The sequence below is a fragment of the Lissotriton vulgaris genome, chromosome 1_1, assembly GCF_964263255.1.
Source record: "Lissotriton vulgaris chromosome 1_1, aLisVul1.2, whole genome shotgun sequence".
Taxonomy (NCBI): domain Eukaryota; kingdom Metazoa; phylum Chordata; class Amphibia; order Caudata; family Salamandridae; genus Lissotriton; species Lissotriton vulgaris.
This window is the reverse complement of record NC_141685.1, coordinates 1418809466-1418835457: the sequence shown is the minus strand read 5'-3', so window position 1 is coordinate 1418835457 and position 25992 is coordinate 1418809466. Positions and strand designations below refer to the sequence as shown.

Sequence of the window (25992 nt, the reverse complement as noted above, 5' to 3'; positions counted from 1 at the left end):
TTTATTTTCAACACAATTTTATTGATTTTTCCACAAAGAAAAAAAACACTCAAACTCCATTACAATTATCAGTTATTCCTTCCCCCATCCATTCAATAGTCTTTGAACACCAAAATGCAATTACAATACACCTATTCCTGTTCTCCTCCATTCTCACTGGATATAACAATGATATGCTATGTCTTATTCCGGTTCTTCATTGTAACAGTTGGCATCAAATGTACATGTATTATACTTAACTAAGCAACTAAATAACTCTTCCCACCCCCAGCATCCCCCCACCCTGTCACCGGTGAGTCCTCCTATCATTCCATCCTATAAATAATGTGTGCTTCGATATCCAGCTAGATCGTACATTCCGGGGTACAGTCCATCCCATGCCCTTTCATTCCGTTTCCTCTGCGTTTGACCTGCCTACCAGTACAGGAACCAGCTCCTCCCATGCTCTTGCTGCTTCCAGCGCTTGCTCATTGTTCTGGCGTCATGCCTGCCGCAGGCGAGCAGCCCCCTCACTACTAGCCCACATGAGCAATTCGGTCTTCCACCTCTTGACACTAGGCCCCTCCCTTTCTTTCCAATGCATCGTAATTTCCTTTTTTGCTAACACCAAACCCATATCTATGAACTTACTAGTTATCTTTGTTTTGGAGGTGTGAGGAAACTAATGGAGCACACAGACAGCCATATCAAAGTCTAAGTGTCGCTCTGTAATTAAATTCAATAGACCTCCCACCTCTATCCAATAGCTCCCCAGACTCACACAACCCCACAACATATGCTCCAAGTCTGCTCCTACGACTGCGCACCTAGGACAGATGTATGACATCACAACGCATGCTTTTACATCGCATGCTTTTACATCGCATGCTTTTACATCGCAAGTTTTACAACGCATGCCTTTACAACGCATAGTGTTGAGGGGTGCTGGATAGTGAATAGTTTAATTTACTATTCCAACTCCAGTCCCCCATGGATAGTAGGGAAGGTGTTGGATAGTAAATTAAATCTATTCCCTATCCTAGAGCACCCCCCAGCGCAATGCGTTGTAATGGTTTGCGTTGTAAAAGTTGTGATGTAAAAGCACTGCGTGGTAAAAGTTGCGTTGTAAAGGATGTTTCCCACCTAGGACACATCGCATTACTAGCACTATAACAGTCTATAATCTTATCAGGTGTCAAGTACGCTCTGTGTAATATGAACAAGTGCGCCAGCTGGAAACGCGCATTTCTAGTCCCCTTCCAGGCCCTACGCAGGATATGCCCCCACGCTGCCTCCGATATGGTCTTGCCTATACTCTCCTCCCATTTCAAGCACAGCCTATCTAGCGGTGCTAACCCTTCATTCAGCATCCTGGAATATAAACATGTAACCTAACCGCCATTACCACATACTGGCATGCCATTGTTTTAGGCTTCATCAATCCCTCCTTCCAGTGTTTTTGCATCGCCCGCACCAGGACCGCATGTATCAAAAAGCCTCCTCTGGGGAGATCGAATCTATCCTGTAGCACATGGTACGTCTCTAACAAAAGAGAGGGACCCAAACTAACCCAAAGGAGTAGGGTACCAAAAGACAAGCTATCAAAAAAGTTTTCCCCTTTGGGTGAACTTATAAGTGATCCACAGTTTAACACTAAGCATACATAAAATACATACACTCATATAAATTAAGAGCAGCTAGTGAGCAACATGGAACAGTCATACAAAAATGTACATTTTATTTTGGTAAATTTAAAAGCAACAAATTAAAAACAAAACATTGTAATACATCAAAATTTCATTATACAAAACATGGGACAACACATTAGGAAAATAATTCCAATTAAAACGGGGAGGAAATCACTAGTATAAATTGATTGATGATCCCTACTTCAAATTATACATTCGATTTCACAATTTTCAGAGTATCTTATCTCAATAACTTAGTGTTTCTCCACCCAAACAATTGCATCGACGCGTTTCGGTTCAGGCATATATATGTTCAGAGCCAAAAACCTTCTTCAGGATTAAAATAATAGTATCCCACAATACAAAATATCTGAAATAAAAATACACAATATAAGACATACATAGCATGAATGAAAGGAATACAACCATAAAACCATGTTATTCAATACTGCTCCTACACACACACAAAACATTTACTCCATTTTATCTGTGGATATTAACATACTAGATTTCATTGTTTACTTAGGTCAGTACCAATCATATCAATAGAACCTTGTTGCAAATTAGTCAACTCCTCATTTGTAATTCGAGTCAGATTTGAAGTTAGTCATATTAAAATGTACCAACTATAACTGACCCTAGACATAACTTGTATCAGTTGGAAGTTAAAAAGAGCTAATGGGTCAAATTTCGAGATTTAGCCTTAAACACTTTAACATGAAGGTATACATGCAATACAGTATTTACCTCACATATCAGCAATCTGATATTCCCAGCGGTACTGCTAGGTTCATCTGCCTACAGCAGGTACCTACAAATAGAATGTGATTAGTAATACCCTCATTGATCATATTTGTAGAGGATAATAATATATACACAGACCCATGAACATAAAGGGCATAGAATCTAGATGTGGCAGAAATGTTATCCACTGATATGCTGCTAGTCAATGCAGGGTCTTCACAGCAAAAGTGGCGACATGTACAGACAACTAAGAGATGTAACTATACTAAGGGTTGTTCACAAGTATTGCCCTGTTATTAAGTATTGCCCTGTTAATAAATAGCAGCAATGTTTAAATCACGATTCTGTTTCTTATATAGGTGGGAATCGCCCCGTAGTGGCACATTGTCAAACACATATTTAACAAGCTCCCACAGTTGACTAATAGGCATACACGGTGAGATAGTATGCATACGCGGTAAAATAGTGACCCTGCGCAGTCTCACAGAAAGCGTTTATGGCAATCACTTAAATAAAAATTTGTTATTTGCCGGATAGTACGATCAAATGCTCGTGTTCCTAGAGGCCATAAGTTGAAAAAATGAAATGTACCTCAAAGATTCGTGTCCAACGTGCGTATAAAAGTATACTGCACTAAGTCTTTAAGTGACGGCTAAGTCGCGTCTCTCAATAGAAAACGCCGAAAAGATACTTCTGGTCGTCTCTGAGTCAGACTGCCCGCAGTCTACAGGAAAATATGAGAACAAGGGGTCAGGAAAGGCTAATCAGCCCAAGACCTCCCGTACGCCCCAACGCCTAGGCCAAAGCGCATACCTGCTCATCCGGACTTTAAATTATGACGTGGGTTCCTCTGTCCTGTTTACTCCGCTGACAAAGAAGCGAGTGAGGACCTCTGTTTATATTCCCAATTTGCGCGCGAAACTGAAGCGCATTCTTAGTATTACAGCCCGTTCAGCATCCGGAAAGTGAAAGTACTTCCGGGTCGTGAGCGAAAGTAAACAAACGACCCTGAATGACGGACTCACTACATCTAGCGATATCCGAAGACGGACTCACTTTGCCAAGCGAACGTGTGATTATTATAACAACGCTTGGTTTCTATGATTTAATCACATAATTATAGTGATGAATGTCTAATATATACGTACATTACATGATAAGCAACTAAGAGTTATCACGATGCTGTTAATGGGTATTAATCACAGTCTCGGGGGGTTTTTGGATTCTAGCTCAAGAAATTATGTCTATTAAATCATAGTTCAGTCTCATTTTATAAGTAAATGTGCAAGTATAGCCTAACATGTGGTTTCTTGCATGCATTTACCAATAAGTACTATTCTGTCGGCACAAACATATACATATGTTCCTATTTATACAGCTTTATCATATGTCCCTCATATATTTATTTATATACAAATACTGCAAATGTCAGGAAGCTTAGACAGTCACGAATATACATACAGTGTTAAAACAAGCATATTCGTAAGGTCAATATAAGCAAGTCTTGTTTTGACAATTAATATAAGCAGTATTTTTGACAAATCTATAGACAAGTATTATCTTAGCAATCATTATAAGTAATATTATTGGCAGATGTATATCGACATACACATTACATATATATACATATGCACATTGTGTATGATTTGAAAAAAACATTTCAAACATACGACAATCTTAAAAGTATTACTGTAAACAATAGTTAGGACATGTATATATATATATATACACCATCAGGAAATATGGGTACAGAACAAGATTGCATAGTCAGCACATGTTGATGTTTATATAGGAATGACCTCATTATCCTAAGACAATACAATTATACAATGACAGAATCTTTACAAGCCATTCCTATCAAACCAGTAATTAAACAAATTGTGCTAGAACCGTTCATAGCGTTCCACTAGTTGTATGGTCATTATTGTCTATTTATTTATAGACTTGGTGCGTCAACAGCGCGCCATCTTCATATAAATCCCCCATGACTTGGATCCCTGCCTGCTCCCAGTCCCATAGCGACGTCCAGTCCCCTTCATGAGGCAGCGCGGTGAGAAACCCAATGGTATTTCCGGCGCATAGGGGTGCTGCACCCCCGCCTTCCTTTAGCTTCTATTCCAACACTGCTGAAGCGTCCTCTCTTCTAAGGAGAGATCACCAAGTGCTATGCGCTGCTGCATTACTATGAAAGATAGGACATGTCTTGGGATCCCCCTACCTCTTGCCGACTCAGGCCCCCTAAACTCCACAGCCACCGCTCGTGTAAGAACTTGCAGTTGCGCCGCTATGTAGTACAACTTCAGGTCCAGAGCTGCCAACCCACCTTCCGCTCTCGGCCTCATCAGTGTCCGGAGGGCCACCCTGCGCCTCCCCGATCCCTAAATGAACCCCACTATCATTGATTTTAGGCTTACAAATACTGAACAAGGCACCCATATAGGCAGTGTTCTCAAAAAATATAGTAACCGAGGCAGCGCCACCATCTTCAGTAAGGCAATCCTTCCCATCACCGACAGCGGAAGGGTGCTCCAGAAGGCCATGTTTCCCTTCAAGGTTCTCACGCACCTCCCAATGTTCCCCTCTAGGATGTCATTATCCCCATGATATATATGAACTCCGAGGTATGCTAGGCAAGACGGCTCCCACCGCACCGCTAGGGGCAACACCGGTGTCACCATCCCCGGGAGCACAGGAAATAAACATGTCTTAGAGCAGTTAAATCGTAAACCTGACACCTGTCCAAAATCCGATAACATCTGCGCAGCCCCGGTCAACGCCTCACCCATGTTTGCTTGAAACAACAACAAATAGTCTGCATATAACGATATGTATTGCTGTGCTCCTCTGAAAGCTATCCCCTCGTACCACCGTCCCAATCGAGCCTGCACTGCCAACGGTTCTATTGCCAAGCAAACAACAGAGGGGAGAGTGGGCAACCCTGTTGCGTCCCGCGGGCCACCTCATATTGGGGGGAAATCATCTGCCCAACCCGCACTATAGCTTTCGCCGATGTATACAGCTCTGCCGTCCGTCTCACAAATCCCTCGCCCAACCCAAATCTCCCCATAAGTTTATAAAAAATATTTCCATTCTAGGCTATCAAATGCCTTTTCTGTGTCTACCGACAGTACTGCTGCTCCAGTCGAGCATCCAGATGTTTCTCCCAAGACCCTCAGTAGCCTCCTGACATTGGTGGCAGTGTTCCAGGTAGGGATAAACCCAGCCTGATCGTCGTGCACCATATTAGTCATATGCTGCACAAAGCACGATGCTAGAACCCGGCTAACAATTTTATAGTCCGTGGTCAGCATTGACAGTGGGCGGTACACCGCCTTGTCCGTATTATCACGTCCCGGCTTTGGCAACGGGACTTTTAGGGCCTCACGCATCGTTCCTGGCAACTGACCCAATTCCCTTGCCTCCTCGTAGACCTCCAACAGTCTCGGCGCCAGTATATCTATATACTGCAAATAAAATTCAACCGCCAATCCATCTATCCCCGGGGTCTTGTTCCGTGCCATCTGTTTAATCGCGTATCTGATTTCCTCAAGCGTAATGCTTCGGCCCAAATGCTGGTCTTGTTCCTCTTCTAACTGCGGAAGCATCAAGTCCTGCAGGCACATCTCTATATCAGTCTCATCCGCGACTATTGTGCTCCTATAAAGCCTCTCATAATACTTCTGGAACTCAGGCAGAATTTCCCTCTGGGTATAAACCATGTCACCTCCCTCCGCCCCCAATGCCAGGATTGGCGTTCCCCGCGGCGCGGGATTCGCCAGCCAGGCTAATAGTGTCCCCGACTTATCGCCCTCCGTGTGGGCCTTCTCAACATACTTCCTATAATCAAAGCAACGCAACCTCACCACTTCCACGGTCAACACCTCCTTGGCTTCCATTACCTTTTGCTGCAATTCCGGATGCTCTGGCCTTGCCTTTTCTGCCGTCCTCAACTGCTTTCCCAACATCCTGCAGCAGTTTTGCATACCCCAGTATATTTGTTAATACAGAACCCCCGGACTACCACTTTAAAGGCGTCCCACTCCACCGCTCTGGTAGAAGCAGTACCCACATTCTCAGAGAAGTAATATACTATCCCCTCCTCCAGCTCTCTGCGGAACACTGGGTCCTCCAATGTCTCAGGGTGCAATCGCCACATCGGGTTGTCAGCCTTTTCCTTTGTCCAGTGCAAAGTAAGCAGCAGTGGGTTGTGGTCGGACAGAGTTCTAGTAAGGTACTCGGAATTAACTACGAAAGCTGCAGCTTGTGAGGAACACAATATGGTATCCAGCCGCACATGAAGCTCATGCAGAGCTAAAAAATAGGAATATTCTCTATCTTGCGGATGATGAGACCTCCACATATCTACCAGATGCCATCTATCCTGCCATGCAAGCCTGTATTTGGACAGTCTATGCACTGGTGATTCTTGCAAAGGGGGGTGAGATCTGTCTAAGGTTGCATCTGCTATGGAGTTAAAATCTCCCCCCAACATTATTGGGCCCGCCAGGAACTGCGCCAGCGCCCCAGATATTCTGTCTAGAAATCACGCTTGCTCTACATTAGGTGCGTAAATACTACACAAGGTTACTTCCCTACTATATAAGCGCCCTTCTACTGCCACAAAGCTGCCCTCACTATCTATGGTTTGCTTAAGCATCTGAAAAGGAACCCCCGCTCTGATCCAAACCAATGCACCCCTTGCAAACGCTGAATAAGCTTTGCTATAAACCTGTCCCCTCCATCTACGTTGCAGTGCTAACTCCTCCGACTTAGTAAGGTGCGTTTCCTTGAGTAATGCTATGTGTACACCCCTCCTAACTAAATATGCATGGACCTTGTGCCTCCTTGTAATAGTATGTAGTCCCCGCACATTCCAGGTAATACATTGCAAATCATGTACTGTCCCCATTATCACAATGCAACTTCACCTTTCCATCGTCAACATTGGACACACGGGTAAACCCCAAAACCCAACCCAATCCCCAACTACCCCATCCCCCCACCCTACCAAGGGTCCTAAAACAAAACTGTTAGTCCCCATCCAAACCATACCAACACACGTCACACACCTAAGCCCAGTAGTAGTTACTGCAGGCATGCCTTAGAGATGCCATTTCAAGCTCCTTTTTTTTTTAAACACAGATTTTATTGAGTTTTCAACTTTGTTGTAGTTCATATTACAGTCTACCATATACATGTTAGATACATAACTTATATAGAACCAGTAATGACAAAGGTCATTCAACAAAACAATAGATTTGAGATCATTGCATCTGGAAGTTATCCATTTACATATACATGTTGCATAAATGAGGCAAGTACATGTTACACATGGATAAACAATATAATGACAATCATAAGTAAACTATCCATTATCATGCAGCAAAATAACAAATCTGACCCAAGATTAGAAAAAATAAACAAAATAACAAGAAAAGAATTGTGCTACTATGAACTAAGTGTCTGTCCCAATCGTCCGTCAGGCTGGTCAGGGCAAGGACATCACAGTGTGTGTTAAAAACAGTGTGGGAGGGACCGAAAAACTCTCTATGACTTCCTCGAGAGGCATTAAGTTACCATCTAGGATTAAGTCCAGTGCCAGTATCCATCACACTACTTACTCTAGTAGCAGATAATACTCCCCGTAGCATGGGTAAGCCACACAGAGGAACGTTTGGGGCGTATGGTGTAGGTGTGTTAGAATATTTTGTTGCAAGTTTCCAATAGTGGAGTGCAATATGTAATAGAAATGGGGGATCCTTCACCCTAGCTGCTCCGGGGCATAATAATGATTGCAGTGTTCCAGCATGTAGGCGGGCAGGCAACTAGCTTATTTCAAATAAATTATGGCCGGCTAACCAATCAGCCATCCACTGTGGCTGGGCCACTATGGAATAGGTCTTAAAATATGCTGCGTTCCTATACCCCCTTTCAGTATTTGGTAATTGCATAAAACAATGTGGTCAGTAATGTATCTAGAGTTCTGTAAACCCAAGAAGGAAGGACCACGGAGAGATTCGCAAATTGATACATCAACCATTTTAGAAACAGCTATACGGCCTGCAGTTGTCAAAGGCAGAGTGTTCTAAAAAGCCATCTGGGTTTTGAGATTATTAAGTGTATAGACCACATTCCCTTCTACAGTGTCCTGCGTGGGCCTATAAATCTGAATCCCTAGATATTTAAAGGTAATAGTTTCTACTTTGAACTGTAGTGGGCGAAATTGAAGCATGGGAAGGGGGACGTATCATAAAAAGAAAAGGCTACCAATTTGGAGGCATTGAGGCACAAACCAGAAATGTCCCCAGATTGCTCAAACAGCAAGGCGTCAGGAGTCATATCAACTTGCATATCTGCAAAATAGAGCAACATGACTTCGTTATAAGCCGAAACCGAGTGACATATCCAGTCAACCGGAATGCCATATGGTGCCATCATGCATCGTAGACGCTGTGCCAAGGGTTCCAAAGCAAGTAAAACTACAAGGGCGATAAGGGGCAACCTTGTCGCGTACCCTGAAATATGTTATATCCAGGGGAGATATTGGTGCCAGTTTTCACCCTTGCTGTGGATCTAGCATAGAGTAGCTACAGCCATTTAATGAATGCTGGAGGAATCCATATTTAACCAACACAGCTAACATATATGGCCAGCTTAAGGAATCAAATGGCTGGCGTATATCCAACGAGACCCACTCGTGGACAACCGGTTCTGGCAGAATGCAAAAGGGCATAGAAGCAACGTATATTCAATGAGGGACTGCGTTCAGGTATAAAGCCGCACTGATCTGTGTGGATCAAAGTGGGGAGTAGGTGAAGTAGTCTGGATGCCAAACGTTTTCTAAGAACTTTATGCTCTGTATTAAGGATCTAAGCACTGTAAGGTCCACCTGGGACTTATCAGGTTTAAACAAGGAGTTATTATTGCCTCCATAGTCATAGGGGGTAAGGTACCTTCTGATAGGGCAGTGGTGTACAGTTGTAATGATTTAGGAACCAGGGGCATTGTAAACGTGAAATAAAACTCAATGGGAATCCCATCAGAACCAGGGATCTTGTTACGGGCGATTCCACATATTGCAGCGCAGATCTTGGGAGCAGTCAGGGGGGGCCGCCAAATCTGCAGCTTAGCCCGCAGTAATGGTGGGAAGCACTACAGATTCTAAAAATGCTGCTGTTGTCTCTGTCATATCCTGGGAGGGGGCTGCGTAAAGGGCTGCATAGTACTCATGAAACATTTTATTAATGTCGGTGTGGTAATCAAGGTGTTGCAGTTATTACGGATGGCCAAAATGAATGTAGAGGAGGGCTGTGGCCTAATCAACCTAGCTAGCAATGTGCCTGATTTGTCCTATTCTGCCTGAGTGCGCAGTGTGTATGCACACATATCTATCACATGTAAATGTTCTAACATCTTGGCATATCTAATCCTGGCTTCTTGGAGGTCCGGCCTTTTTCCTGCATCAGTCTGGGCGGCCACTTCCATTGTTTTCAACAAATCCACCTGATCTGTGAGGTCTTGTGTGGCCTCCCGTCTAATTCCTACCAGCGTCCCCATAGAGATTCCCCGGATCATCACTTTAAACGTCTCCCATTCAACAGCTCTGAACAATGCCATACCCTCGTTTTCAGCAAAATATGTGGTAATAGTAGTTGCAGAGAAGAGCAGGGCTGCCGTGCTGCCTGCGGCGACCCAGAAGAAGTCGGGACCTCGCCCGAGTCGGCCGGAAGTGGGTGGGGGCTCTCTGTGAGCAGAGGAGAGCCCAGAGAAGAAGCTGGATCTTCAGGGAAGCCCCGGGTCCCAGGATGGGGCCCTGGGTGATGACCGAGTGAGGTGCTGCATGTGGTGGGGCTCTCATGCGCTGAGGAGAGCCCCGCGTGTGCAGCCTGAGAGGCAGGGGCCAGATTTAAGCCTCTCGGGCCCCCGTGCTGCCCACATGGATCCAAGGAGCAGAGTCCCTGCCCCGGGTAAAGTCCGGCGAGGAGCTGCTGCTGCTGATGGGGCTCTCATGCACTGAGGAGAACCCCGCGACCTCAGCAGGGAAGAAGATGGAGCCCGGAGCAGAATGTGGAGAGTCCTGGTGAGTGTGTGGCTCTAGCGGCAACGTGGTTGCCAAGGGGGCCCAGGCCTACCGTGGTGGGGGTGTGTTGGGGCACATTGCTGGTGCCCACCCCCGATGACCGCGCTGACTTTACCGCTGCCCCATCTGTCAGCGGGCACCTGCGACGTTGGGAAGACTTTGCTTCCGAGTCCTAGAGGGGGGATTCCAACTTTACCAATACTGTATGTGGGGCTCCTAATTGCACAGTGCCGCCGCAGTTGGGGGACCGCTGCTACGTCATAACTTTGGGTGCTCAAGAGGCACAGGTCAGGCCACTGCTGATTCAATGCCAGGATGTATGTATAGCATTGTTGTTTGGCCTACCTTATGGTTAAGGTTCCACATCATGATGTGCTAGGTCCATGCCAGATTACGTTTCATGTCTAGAGAGATGCATCCTGATTCATGCGCTGAGTTCTAGTACTAATGACATGCAATGATGTTCTATTCTATGCCTCCTGCAACCATGCATTTATGCTAATCGGTTCATGCCTATTTTGATGCCACGTGCATATGTGGAGGCCTAATGAGAGCACCTAATATGATTATTCTAATCTGCCTTCTGCTAATTCTATGCCTCATTATCCTTCAGGTACCCTACATTGGTGCCCATGTGTTTATAACAATGGGAGAGATGCCTATGTTCCCAGGTTTGCAGTGCTGAGGTTTCTATGCCCTATGTTATGCCTATTGACACTGCATTTATGTAAATGTGTGGATGCTTAATGATAATATTTCATATGTTAAGCCCCACTTTAATAGGACTATGCCTGATGCCCTTACCCTGAGGGTTTTGGTGTATAACACGCCCCTAGGCTCACATGTTCATGCTGCTGTGTGGTTTATGCTTATGTTTATGCCCACCGGATTGTGCCTGAAAATAATTCTTCTGGGTTTATGGCAATGTTGTCAATGCTAACCTGTTTAGGCTCAGTGCTCTAGGTTAATGATAAAGTTTTTGTCCCCAAGGCCTGACGACGTCTTTGTCTATGGTGAGGCCTCCTGGCCTGGAAGCCTGTTTTTCTTTTCAGGTCTGATGCCGACTGTGTCCATGCCTACTGTGATGCGAAGGGGGTATGCCTAATGTTCACATGTTTATGCCCACTCTTGTGCTAAGTTCATTATTCTATCCGTAGGTACAGACTGATTAAAATTTTTAATGCTGATGGACTGTACATTTATTCTTGGTAGCTAGTAATGGTTCTGACAGCGGCCCAATTGGCCCTGTCCTGTATATAATCCCCTGTAAATATTGACTTGGCGCCAGTTGGCGCAGTGTAGAGAATTCTGTTATTATCCTGTGTTTACATAATACACAAGTTATTTTGCACCTAACCTGGTATGGGGTCTCTTTTTGTAGTGTGCCTTGTGTGTCGCTTGTGTGTGCTGTGTGGATGCTTTACACATTTCCTCCGGAGTTTGGCCCGCCCGCTCTGCACCATGCTACCCGTGTCTAACACGCTCGTAGCCAAACTGCCGCTCCATGGGCGATTAAACAGTACCATACAATTGACCTCTCCATCTTTGTTCGCCCCTTGCTAATCTCCAAAGAAATCAAATTAGTTTCTTGTAAACATACCATCTGTGCCCGGCGGTGATGCAGCTGAGCCACTATCCTGTGCCTGTATTGAAACCATCCCCTGTATATTCCAGGAGATGATGGTATATGATATAGCTACTGACATGATATCAAAAACATTAACTCCTTACCCCCCCACCCGACCCCCCCCCAACTGCCCCCAGGCATCCAGCCCTCCCACCCTCAGGAACACCAGGAAACAGAGCAGTTAGCACAAGCAATGAAACAGAATCCCTGTAAGGGGTCAAACAACTGAACTTCGGTCGACCAACCTGTGTGCTAACTAAACACATGACACATTATATAACAGTAAAGGCTTCTCGCTTGTGGGGTATGCTGCTTACTCTAAAGTATCAGCTGAAAAGAGTGGACTAGCCCAGGGCAGGCCAGGCCACAGGACCATAATAGTTGAAAATACTCTGCATCTTACAGTGGAGCAGCTCATGTTTGGATCGCAATCCAATTTCTGGAAAGCTAAAACATCCCAGATCACAATACATTGACAGCACTATTCTACCAGTGGGTCGTTTATTAGTTGTGTGTAAATAGAAAAAAATAATGCCATACTACCCCTAGAGTCTGAGTCTGTGGATACTTCTACTGATAGGCTAATGTTGATAGGCGCATGAGCAGTCCGCAACGCTGAGGCCGAGCGGAGGGCCGCTCGTCTGTCCTCCAGCACCGACTGGTGCGATAGAGGATTTGTTGCCGTGCTCTGAGTGGTAAGCCCCACCTCCTTCGAAGTGAAGGGTCCAGTGGCTTTGGCTGTGACCAATGCAGTGTCAGGTAAAAGAGCAAATGTCAAACCTGCAGCGTGGGCCCGGGCTTTGACTTCCATAAATGAAAACCGTAGGTGTTGAACTGTTAGTGTGTAATCCGGGAAAATGTAGATTTTGGTATTGTCAAAAACAGTAAGGTCAGTGTCCCATGCTGCTTGCAAGATGTGATCACGATCTCTGTAATTTAGGATTCTGGCCAACAGCAGTCTAGGGTTAGCGCCAGGAATAGGCTTACGCATAGGAACACGGTGGGCCGTTCTACAGTGAAAGAGCCGATAGCCCAGTGGGGGCCACCTTATTTTTCAGCGATTCCTCAATAAAGGTTGTGGGGTGAGCCCCTCTGCACCTTCCGGAAGCCCAACAATGCGAAGGTTATTGCGTCAGGCCCTACCTTCAGCATCATCTGCCCGGGCCTGCAAGGCCTCAACCTGTTTCTGCAGCAGCTGTATGTGCACATCGTGCACATTCACTTGTGTTTGTAGAGTTGAAATGGAATGGTCAAAGTCCTTTACTTCATCCACCAGATTTTATGCTCAGCTTTAAGCAAGTTCAGTTTGGTGGATATAGTGCCTATTTGTTGCACTATAGCTGAGCGCGATTCACGGATTTCCTGGATTATCATATCCAGCTTGTCAATGGGAGGAAGAGGTCTAGTTCCATCATCAGTCTGATGACTGTATGGAGGAGGGCTCAGAAGGAGGCGAGCCAGCCCGAGTCCGCCATCGTCTTCATCCTGTTTCTGCCCCTTGCCGTCAGCACTCTTCTTAGTGTTGATACTGCAGTCAACACTGAGAGGAGCGCAAATTGTGCCTACATGTACCATGATGCAAAGGAGCAAACTTTTCTGGGTTATGATGTAGTATCTGGCCGAATCCTTTTCCCTGCCCAGACTGTTTTTCATGATCTCCTCTACCCTTTATCACACATTCCTAACATTCCAGCCCATTGATTACACTTCATCAGGCCAGAGATTACGGCTCGAGCCAGAGAGTACGGCCCTTGCCGGAGAGTACGGTTCGGGTGTGGAGAGTTCATTCCGGGTGAGTAGATTCCGGCCCGACTGCAAACGTAATGTTAGGAGTCGTAAGTGATTTCTGTCAATACCAAAAATCGTAAGTGCCTTCTGTGAATAACAGGAGTAGTAAGTTTCGGATTTGGTACTCAGATTAGTTCTGTGAATCGACCCCGCTGTGTCCACACTAAGGAGTGCTGCATAAATACTTACATTGCCTCTAAATTAAGCCTGGCTAGTCTGTGCCAAGCTGCTAGAGGGTTGAGCACAGGTTATGGGGGGATTGCATATGTTTTGTCCCTGACATGGATTGCGGTTGCTGCTTCAGTAGGATTTCACCCCCCTCAACTAGTAACCCAATTTCTTTCAATTATGTTTTCCATTAAACGTCTCAAAACTAGTGATATTTGTTATTTTACCTCCTTCGTTCCAGGAATTATCTGTATGGAAATATACCCAGATAAGTATCTCCTGTTTCTCCTGAATTTAGGGATGTGTTACATGGAGGACTCCTCACCGGGCACGTTGCCATGGTCCTCCCCCCATGACATCGAACTTCCAGGGGAGCTTTTGCCTTCTCAGCAGGATGCCACAGGACCATGTCCCTTTAATCATTTGATTGCGGAGATGGAGCAGGTGGGCCAGAGCCCTGGACATGGAAGACTAACTACTGCGCAAGGGGGGAAGAAAAGTCTGAGGATGCTCTGCTGGCAACGGCGTGTGTCGCACCAACACATCCACCGAGGGAATCACTAAGGACGCTGAAATGGGTCCACACAGATGGGGAGATGCCGACCGACTTGAGGGAGAAGCAGCTGGCTCATTCCAAGAATCAGAAGAGGGAGAGACCCTCTAACTAACTTTTCGTCCCAGCCACACTCCTGGAGGAGGGTGGCTCTCTGAGGCACATGCTAAGGTCCGGGCTTTGGGTGGAGGAGGGATGGCCTGCTTCAGGGTAGGTGTTTGAGCACCCGCATGTTTGATTATGGGAATTGACTCTCTGCACCAGTTTACTGGGTCAGGTTGTATAGATGGAGACTGTATTATTGCACATTGGGTGCGATTAGAACTCCTGAATACCATCCCCCAACCCTCACAAATCTGTGGTGATACTAGAGAAAGGACTAAGCACAAGGAAAGGGGAAAGCACTATAAAAGCAAGAGAGAAATAGAACAAACAACTTACCTGGCTCATTTTCCTTTCCTCCGAGCATACCTGTGGGAATGACTTCAGATCTCTGACCTGTGAAAGAAAGGCTATTAGTGTCCTGAACAACTGTCATATATTGTGGTCCTTTGTGTGAAGCTACCAACATAAACCATAGCACAATAAAATAATACTAAAAAGGCATACTTTTTGTCTCTGGGACTATATGACTATGTGATATTATAAAATCCATTCGTGACCGGATGCTAGAAATTTATAGATTTTTTTTATATGTGGTTTTTTTTGGTTGTGCTAAAAAAGTAAGGACTACCTATTTTAACTCATACCTGTAATAAAAAATCGTATTTTCTGATTTACATATTCTACACAATTCAGAAGTTGATGGTAAATTCCCTTGCTTTTGATTATCTGTGTAGAATAGCTCCTTGTGTTTTATGAAAAAGCGGACTCATCTGTTTTTACTGATATCACATGGGACAAAGATTGGTAGAAAGATCACCATGAAAATGTAAGAAAGTCAGGCAAATAAGATGAAATTTTATTTTCTAATAAGTGCTGTATTTCCCACGAACATCATGCACTTTTGATGAAATCATAGTAAGATAACACAATCACACCATGTAAGCTTAATGTCAAATGATGATTGGGATAGAATATAGTAGAAGCTAGATCAGAAAATCAACATATGTAGTTCAAAATGTTTAAAGGTCTTGGATGACTTTGATAATACTGCTATGTTTTCTCTGTCCTAGGTATGTGAAAAAGGAAACAACAATAGATTGGTGGAACTGCTATTAAATGGAGGAGCTCGTGAGCAGGATGTCCGGGAGGCATTAAATATTAGTATTAAGAAAGGCAACAGTGACATCATCAGCTTGCTTTTAAGAAAACTTGGCCTCGATCTAGCTAATAACAGCATATGTCTTGGGGGCTTTCGAATTGGAAACATTGAACCTTCTTGGCTCATTCCTTTATTCCCTAGAAAATCATCTTCTTTAAAACAGGAACCAGAGCAGGATAGGAAAAAAGGTATGTGTTTATTTTAATCAATCAATGTGGTGTGGTTTTGCTAATCTTACAGATTCTGTGAAGTCTTTGCAATCCTAAATTTTCAAGTGACTGCATGAATTTGAGAGAGTGAGGGAAATCTTTGAAATGGTGTTGGGTTAGGGTCTTCTACTTCACAGTTTCTTCGCTGGTATTAGCAAGAGACAAGTGGAATCTTGGGGTAAGACATTAAAACACGGTGGCATTTCTGAAGTATGAGGATTGAGTCAGTAGATTATGCTACAGGAATGCCAGAAAAAATGATCTCATATGTGGTTGGTGGCATTCTGGACCTGCTGCGGACACTCATAGGAACTTTCAGTCATGCACTGATGGTAAGATGTTATAGCTCCAGGATCCTGGTGTGAAAGTACACTGTGGTGTGACGGCCTTCACTGTAATTGTTGGACATTACAAGAGATTATGGGGAATGAAGGGAGGAACTTATAGACTTTGTGCTGGGGACTACAGGAAGACTGACATAGTGTGGAGGGGGATCCATAGGTAGAATAGCTCCATGGTATACTCTGTGAAAGTTACTGTTTGGAAAACAGTTGCCTTGGTTCATGTTTACAAATATATGGGACATATAGTTTGTCCGTTTTCCTAGATATCATGTATCAGTGTGTAGTTTGTCCATAATTTTTGGAACCTGTCTCCACTTCACCTATTGTTCATAATAACTCTTTCCTGTCTAGCCAGCCTTCTCATCTCTCATAACCAATCCTCAATTGTAGGGCTTTCCTTAAAATGTTTGCTTTCTTTCCTATCTGCTTGTTTTAATAGCGAGAGTATTTATTGATCTCAGTAGTAACAGAGAGGCTGCATAGATACGTCATTTAAAATAAATAAATAGTCTGAAGATTTTGCTTGAGCTACAGGCCCACAGTTATACGTAATCTTCACCTTTTTTGGTATTTAGCACCCTTGCTGAGTGTGGGTGGGTGGTATTATTTAAAATAGGCAACAACTTCAGTGAGCCATTATGCATTTCATCTCCCTTAAAAATGGAAATAAAAAAACGTAATATACTCCTAACATCTGCATATATTATGTGTGCCATAGCATTTCTCCAGTTTTGGATCTTTCGTAGATTCACATGCTTGAATCATTCTCCGTTGTTGAAGTGGAGTCCGACGGTGCCATAATAAAGCAGTATGTATCACTATTATAGGCTATAATAGCAATGAAACAGTCAGTTTAATAGCCTATCTATGACCTTTTTAGTAAGGGACCAAACCTGAACTATAACCAATCAGGAGAACAGCACCCTCTAGAACACTCTCCACAGAGCTTAAGTCCCTCAGACTTCTACTGCAGGTTGTGTGAAGGGAGTATCCCTGAGCTCTGCTCGGTTTTTTCCCGCTTACTTCCTTTTGGATCATCTAAAACTGTATTTCATGTTTCATTTCTCAGACCCTGGCACTATAATGTCCTTTTCCTCAAAAACTCTAATTTTCAGAGAAATTAGGTTATTATTGGGACAACAGAAACTTAAATCTGTCACTTCTGATGACAGTGAGGAATCCTTCGCCTGACAGGAGAGGTCGCACCAAAGGTCTACAGAAGGCGTGCAGAAAAACCATAAAAAGCTTTACCATGAGTCTTTATAAGGCAATTCTCACAGAGAGAGAGAACATTTGGAAAACTCTTCCTCAGAGCAGACCCTACAACTCCCTCTACAAGCCTGACATTACATCAGAGAAAATAAATTGATGGCAAGGTCGACATCCCCAACAGTGTGGACTTTTACTGCCTCACCTATGACGGCCTCATCTGCAATGGCTTTATCTACAAGCGCATCATATATGACGGGCTCATCTATGACTGCCTCATCTATGATGGTTGTCTGCGGAAGCTTCATCTACAATGGTCATCTACGACGGTCTATGGCTGTCTATGACAGCCTCCTCCACAATGGCCTCACTTATGACTGCCTCATCTACGATTGCCTAACAGATGGTCGTTGTCTATGAACGTCGTCGACGACAGTCATCTGCGATGGTCATCTATGACAGCCTCAACTACGATAGTTGTCTATGACTGTCGTCTACGAATGGCCTCATCTACAAATTGCCTCATCCACCATGTCCTCATCTACGATGGCATCACCTACGATGGCCTCATCTACAACCGCCATATCTGTGACATTAGTTTACGACAACAGCCTAGCCTGCAAAAACCTCATCTACAATAACCATGTCTGTGGTGGCCTCATCTATGACTTCATCCTCTACGACAGCCTCGTCCACAACAAACATTGTCAACGTCAGCCTAGTCGTCTACGTCCGAAACATCGACTAGGATCTCGATGACAATACAACGTCCAACGAAAGCACCGCAGTCATCAACAAGAACAAAAGCCAAATAATCCAGAATAACTTAAAGTCAAGAATTAAAAGGACTTTTATGACTAATATCTACAACTGCCAGCAATATATGGAGAGGCAATATATGGAGTAATTTCACCACTTCTCTCCACCTGAAACTTCAGGGCACGAGTCAGGTCTATGTAGCTCTAGTATTAGACCTACCAGGCATGTTACAGGATCACTCCAAACACTTTCCCAGGCCTGCAAAGGCACAGCATGCCTGGTATGTCACCAATGCTGCTGCCACTAAAAGAATGATCCCAGTATCAAATATGACCATGCTTCCGGGGACGACCCGTTCACATCTGGTGATGATAGAGAGAAGACCCACAACCAGTGGATTCCCTATCAGAGGTTTTTTGATTGCTCCATGCCCTAAGGGAACAAGCTGCCAAATACTTCCAACTTATAATAGCAAATATGAAATCAGTTTGTTCTCTTTATGATTTAAAATAGAAAAGCTGTGACACCTGTTTCAATTCTTGAGATATTCTGGAGGAATTACAGTCATAGAAAACCTTGTCACTCATAACCCTGCCGAAACAGCAAGGAGAAATTCTCAACTACGCCTGGTTCTGATGCATGGGCTGCTAATTCACTGGCAATACTTGGCAGGTATAACCTCCAGATTTGGTCAGACATTGCCACATTCATACAATTTCTGCCAGAAGACTGAAAGTGCTGAAACTAAAGAAATTGTGCTGGGGAATAACTACCTCATCAGAAAACCTAGATTGCACTATAGATATGGCTTCAATAGGTTTCCCACAACTGGCAAGGTCAGTGGTCATTGGACTCCAAGGTTGGTTTAAGGCCACAATATTTAGAACCTGAGGTGCAAATACATCTAATTTTTACATTACCAAGGCAACCCTCTGTTTGGCAAGCAGTCAAGGCTGACTCTGGCACCGCAATATCTTTTGGCACTTCACAATTTTGAAAGAAGCCCCCGCTAGAGGGACCCACAAAAGAGACACTTATCTGTATTGGGCTAACTTGCCTACAGTAATGTTCTGGTGCTGCTTATGCCATCCTGTGGGAGAAACAATTCCAACATTTTGTCATCTATGGTAAAAAATAGCATCAGACAAATAAGTCCTGGATCTCATCACATAGGGTCAGACGTTAGAGTTCACCCAGATTCCGCCAACCACTCTACCAAAAGGAGGGTGCCCACCTAATCTCCATCTGCTTCAGAAGGGAGTTCTAGCTACACTAACCAAAGGCTTCCAAAGGGAAAGGCCCACATTCTCAGCAAGGAACGGGCATCTATTCTTGTTTTTTCCTCATAGACATGAAAAAAGAGGATTGGCAAGCAATCCTAGACCTTCAGAAATTAAACAAGTATTTCTGGAAACAATACTGTTACTTGGTCACCCTCTTACGACACCACATGACAGCTCTTGATTTACAGGATTCATACTTCCACATTCCTACCCTCGCATCAAAGTTCTCCCATTTGGCTTCAAATCAGCTTACTGCACGGTTACCTACTGAATAGCCCCATGACAGCATTTTTCAGGAAGGACGGTCATCATGTATTCCCCTACTTTGATAACTCTTTGATAAAAGCGCCAATGGCATTTCAAGGGTCAAAGGCCCTAGAGGCTTGCCTAAATTTGTTTCACAAACTAGGGGGGTCATTAGGATCGCGGACGGACTTGAGTCCGTCCGCGACCCCAGAGCATGAGGGAACGTCCGCATGGGCTGCGGCGTTCCCTCTGTGCAGATTAGGATGTGACCGCCAGGGTGGCGGTCACATCCTCTATTTTTAACATTGCTGCGGGTGGAGCTTCAAGCTGCACCCGCAGCAATGTTAAAAATGCATGCACAGCATTTGCGTGCACAAAGCGGCAGGCACCGCGCGGTGCCTGCTGCATTGTGCACGCAAATGCAGGGGGGTACCATAGGTACCCCCCATGTGCACCCCCCACCCCCCACTACACCTAGGGGGCCCGCAATGGGCCCCTGCAGTGCAGTTACACATGCTTTTCCACGGCGGAAAAGCCGCCGCGGAAAAGCATGTTTCCATGCACATCCTAATCTGGCTGAAGGTGTCTAAGAGACACCTTCACCATTTTAGTGCTTTTCCGCCGCGGTTGTAAGCCAGCCGCGGCGGAAAAGCTGCGGACCTAAACCATGACCCACCAGCCATCCTAATGTGGCGGTGGGTCCTGGTGGGTCCGCAGAGGATTTTCCGCATCCTCCGGGCCGGCGGTGGCTTCCGCCGGCCCGGAGGATGCGGAAAATCCTCCATCCTAATGACCCCCTAGATCTCTTTGTGAATTATTAAGGATCATCAACTTCTACATCAAAGACGATACTGTTTCTGGGCCGCAACACTCGATTCTGTCCAAGACAAAGACTTTATATCCCAAGACAAGCATCAAAGGCACTAGGAACTGGCTCTGTGAAAAAAGTCTGTGCTCCTCTTCAATTAGCTTCTGGGCATCATGTCCTCAATATGATCCCTCCTGCACGCCTGAAAATGAGCCTTACAGGAACAGCTACAAAAACAATAGATTCAAATAAAAGAATTGTTGAAGGACCTGGTGATCTTCACACAGGTATGATGGAAGCTCTATCATCAAAAAAAGGAGCAAAAGAGGGGTAATAACCAGGTCGCCCTCCACTCACTAAACCATATATTAATGACCTGAGTATATAGAACACTGTACACTTCAATGTAAGAGGGGCAGTATTCATAACCAATCTCTGCCAGAGGCAAGCTCCACTAATTGAATAATCTTGCCTACTCTAAGTGTTCTGTAAACTTTAAAAGTTTGTCAACCCACCATACAAAGCCTCACGTCATAAGCAGAGACAAAAAAGGTTTCAAAGGTCAGAAAGTACCTCACGTAAGCATCAACCAAGGAGCTACTGGTTTGTACTCACCATTTTACTCACGTTGTCATCATTGGTAACTTTCATAACCAGAACAGAAAAGAGAAAAGTGGAAAGTTATCATGTCCAATTTTGGAAGTTGTGTGAGAAAAAGGTGAAGGAAAATAGAAGTGTGGTGGCAATGCTTTTGCCATTCATCAACCATCTAGACCCTGTAACGTGCAAATATGGAAATAGCTTTTCGAAGCGAAAAAATTAGTTGTGGCTCATTTGCAGTTGTACATACTTTATTCTTCGCAGTGACTGCACTCAGATTAAAAACACTGCAGGTTTAGACCTTTATAATTGGAACAACCAACATGTTTTGTTGCTTAGTAATTTTTGGCAACTTCATCAGGGCTCGGGGACATATCTCCACCTTGCTGATTCTTCAGGGACCATCCAGTGGTTGCCAACTTTTCGCCTACTGGCAACACACTCCGATACCGGGAACAAACAAATTTTAGCCACGCTTCCCCATCGAGTAAGTAGCAGCCACCAGTTGTCGACCGCTAGACCTGTCGTCTGAACTCCAATCTTCTCCTGGATGGTGATGGAAGCTCTAGCCTGGTGGTCCCAGGCCTCACACCTGTCAGAGGATCTAAAACCTCACTTCGTAATGACTAAGGGTGCCTTCTGGAGAGCTGGGGCAGTCCTCTACAGAACCTGCAAACTTAAAGAAAGTGATCTCCACTCCCAAAAGAGCATAAATATAAATCATCTGGAGCTGAAATCCATCTAACTCAGTCTCCAAGCTTTTCTGCCAGTGATAGTGGAGACTTTGATGTTAGTTTGCACTGGTAATACCATTAGCATGCAGTGAAACAGCCTGCACCAATGGAAGTTGGAACATTCAGTGCTAAATATGATCTTCTCGTTCTGGGGCTAACCGCCTCAAGATCTCTTTGCAACAAACGAAACCCAAAATGCCAACTTAATGCATGTTGGCATCCACATCCAGGATCGTGAGGAAATGACTTTCGAGAGATTGTCCGGGATCAATGCCTAACTTTCCACCCAATACCTTTAATACAAAGATTCTCAGCAAGAGGAAAGCGGGGCACTGTCATCTCATCCTGATAGCCCCCAGGTGGCTCATGCAGCATTGGTACACAGAGCTTCTCCTGCTATCGGAATATAACACCATTCACCTTCCAACATCCCATAAACCTTTGACTATGAACTAAGGCCAGGTCATTCATCCTGACCTTACTTCTCTCCTGTTATGCTCACGGCTTCTAAATTCCATGAATTCAAAGATTTTAATGTTCCTCAGGACTGCTGGTGTATTCTCTCTCTCAAAGTCAAGGCAGACACCACAATAAAGACATACAAACCATAATGGAAATGTTTCTGCCTATGCTCTTGCAACATCATTAAAACACTCATAAAAGAAGTATTAAGATTTTTCCCTCCAGTAAGGGCTCCTTTCCTGGACTGGCACCTCAACATAGAGTTCTATCTCAACTCAAGAAGAGTTAATTTGAACACGCCCCATATTTCTCACATGGAAGGTCGCCTTGTTACTAGTTTTTAGTTCAATCAGGAGAGTAGAGGTGATGCAAACTTCTTGCTCCTCAGCAATTTAGTACTTCTCAGAACCAATCCAAAGGTTTATTCCCAAGATTCCTTAGAATTTTGACTCAATTAACCTATAATATTTCAGACTTTCTTCCCAAAACTAGTATCACCAGCCGAGAAGTCTTTTCATGTACTAGGTACCAAATTATATCTAAAATTCTACTTACATCGCTCTAAACAACTCATTAAAACTGACCCACTGTTGGACCAGATGGACACGCTCGCCAAGGTGCTCCAGTCACAATGCAGCTGGCAGTTTGGGCTGGGCTGTTTCCATGGGGTTCGAGACTGGTTTGCATATACCTGGGTTTAAGCTGGAATGGCATGGGGAGCAAAGAAACAATGGATTTAGGCCCAGATATTTGTATTGGGGCGAATGCTTGACATTGTTCAGCATTCTGTCTCAATTGTTCTTTTTACAATCGTAATTGTCACTCAGTGGTAACAAAGCAAACACAAGGAGATGATGGACGGAGCTCTGAAACCTTTCTGACACTAACCCAAGTCATAGATCTGGGTCGAATCTATCATCGTTCTTTAGCTCACCCCCTGGGGCGAGTGTCTGAAAAGTTTCAGCGCTCCGTCCGTCATATCCTTGTGTTTCTTTGTTTGCCCTAAGTTGGAAGGTTATGCCGGGATGTGGGTTCCTTGCTCACTTTGCTACTCGATCCAAGCTAACCTGGCTGATCAGGGGTGTTACCCCGAAACCGGTCCCAGGATGCTTGTTTCCGGTCCAGGGAGGACCTGGCTTTGCAGTTCGGGCTGGACTGTTCCCATGAGGCCCAGGGTCAAGACTGATTTGCAATATGGCTGGGTCCAAACTGAGGTGGCGAAGTGAGCTAAAGAAGGATGATCGGTTCAACCCAAATTTGTGACTGGGGTGAGTGTCTTAAAAGTTTTAGCACTCCGTCCATCATCTCTCTGTGTTTAACCCCTTGACAAAGCCAGTAGGCTTGTCATGGGATGAAAAGTCCTCCACACGTGTAAGAGACGTGTACCCCTGCCCTGAGTGCCCAGATGTAATGTTTTCTGGATCTCTAATGCTGTCTTTCATGTCACAGGCAAACACGGATCATGCGTATATGCCATGACATAGGCCTGTCTCACAGATTGTAGTCTTGTTGGACAGGCAGGAGCACCAAAAGCACTACCCTCCTAGTGACAGCTACCTCCTTCACCTTGAGTTAAGTAGCGCGAACACTGTGGTGGCAGCATAATGTGTAATGATCAGTAGTAGTTAACAGGACCTTTTGCCCTGTGTCACTGGAGTGAGGAGGTGTACAGGCTCGCACACCTTTTTAAAGTGCTGCTAGCATGTGTTTTTACTCACACTTGGTCTACATCAGGTAGATTGGTGTAGTGCACAGTCCAGGAGTAGTGACACTGCACTGGATGGATGTGTGCCTTGGAAGGATAGAGCAGTACTTTCTTGTACATTTGAGATTAGTGCAGGTGCTAACTGTATGTACGCCTACGCCACGAGAAATACCTGACATGAAATATGTAGCGTTTTGCAGTGTATGTGCGATGAAAGCATGTGCTGGGTGTATATGTGCTTGTGTGAATTGTAATACATGAAGGGTGATGTGTTGTGTAGGGCACACTCACTATCTGTAGGAAGCTGGCTCTGTACATACTATACCGAAATGAGGTATAGTGTGCACAGAGTCCAGTGGAACCCCGAAGGTAGGCAGAGGTAAAAGTAGATAGCACCTTACTCTCTATTTGTGGTAGTGTGAGCGATCAGTAAGGCTTTATCAGAGGGTAGTGTGTACACACTCATGCAGCAAATGAGGTCACACACTCAAAGACTGAACTCAGACCAATTTGTTTGTATCAAAAATATTATTTAGTTATTGATAAGTGAAATAAATGTTTTGCAAAATCTTATGCAGTGTTTTACAGCTGAATGCAGGTTCAAATGTAGTTGGTTGAATGACAGGTTAGTCAACAGTTCGGAATTACTTTTTAGTTACTTTACAGATTACTATGTATGTTACTTTTCAGATTATTTTTGCTAATCAGTGTGATATGCCTAGATAGCCCTGTAGGAAGCTGGCTCTGTATATACTATACCAGAGTGAGTTATAGTGTGCACAGAGTCCAGTGGAACCTCAAAGGTAGGCAGAGGTAAAGTTAGATGGCACATCACTCTCTACTTGAAGTAGTGTGGTCGAGCAGTAAGGCAGTATCATAGGACAGTGTTAAGCATTTGTTGTACACACTCAGTCAGCAAATGAATTCACACACTGAAAGACTGAACATCAGACCAATTGTTTTTGTATAAAAATATTCTTTTAGTTATTTTATTTTCTAGAACCAAGCAAGCCTGGCCCATGTAAGCAATAAATACTTTACAGTAGTAATGCAGTTTGTAAACAGTTTGAATTGTAATTGCATATGCACTTTGTTTTGACTTATAGTTGCAGGTTGCAGAGAAATGCAATACTTTGTAAATGCAGTATATAGACTTGAATGGGCTTTCAGTAAAATACCAGGTAAGTTACTTTTTAGATTACTTTTCTTATTCAGAGTGGTATACCTAGATACTACAATGGGATATTTCCTGTAAACAGGTAAGTAAAATCGTTTTTGTTAAACAATACAATTTTAAAGAATTTCTTTAGGTTTTCAAACTCCACACTCAGAAACGTTTCCAAGAAAAACAGTCACTGTTATCCTTTTGGAATAATAGTGTTATCGGTTTTAAGGTAAGTATTTGGTAGTGGGAGTTGAGGTTCTGGGGTAGACTCGGGGGTCCCCTAGGGACAAGGAGGCACCTTTGTTACACCCTCAACAGCACTAGGGCGGATGGGTGCAGAGCGCAGAGGCCCAATGCTATCCGATGGGGGATAGAGGGCCTCTGGTTAGTAGCTGCTGATGAGCAGGCCACTTGGTTGTGGGAGCAAAACTCTGGGCAAATGGAGAAATAAAGTAGCAAAAAAGGTGCACCCTCAGCGGCACTAGGGTGGCTGGGTTCAGGGTGCTGTTTCGACGTCAGGCGCCCATTCGTTTGCAATGAGGAACCTCCAAATTGCAAAGGCACTGCAGGTTTGGGG

The 25992-nt window shown here is 44.4% G+C and overlaps 1 protein-coding gene across 1 annotated transcript in view; it reads left to right on the top strand.

Annotated features, from left to right (window-relative positions):
- Nucleotides 1–25992, top strand: part of LRRK2 (leucine rich repeat kinase 2) — a 2096839-nt gene that overhangs the window by 581661 nt on the left and 1489186 nt on the right. The window contains exon 19 of the mRNA XM_086967213.1: nucleotides 15803–16079. Coding sequence (XP_086823339.1) covers nucleotides 15803–16079 — 277 coding nt within the window. The remainder of the gene's footprint in view (nucleotides 1–15802; nucleotides 16080–25992) is intronic.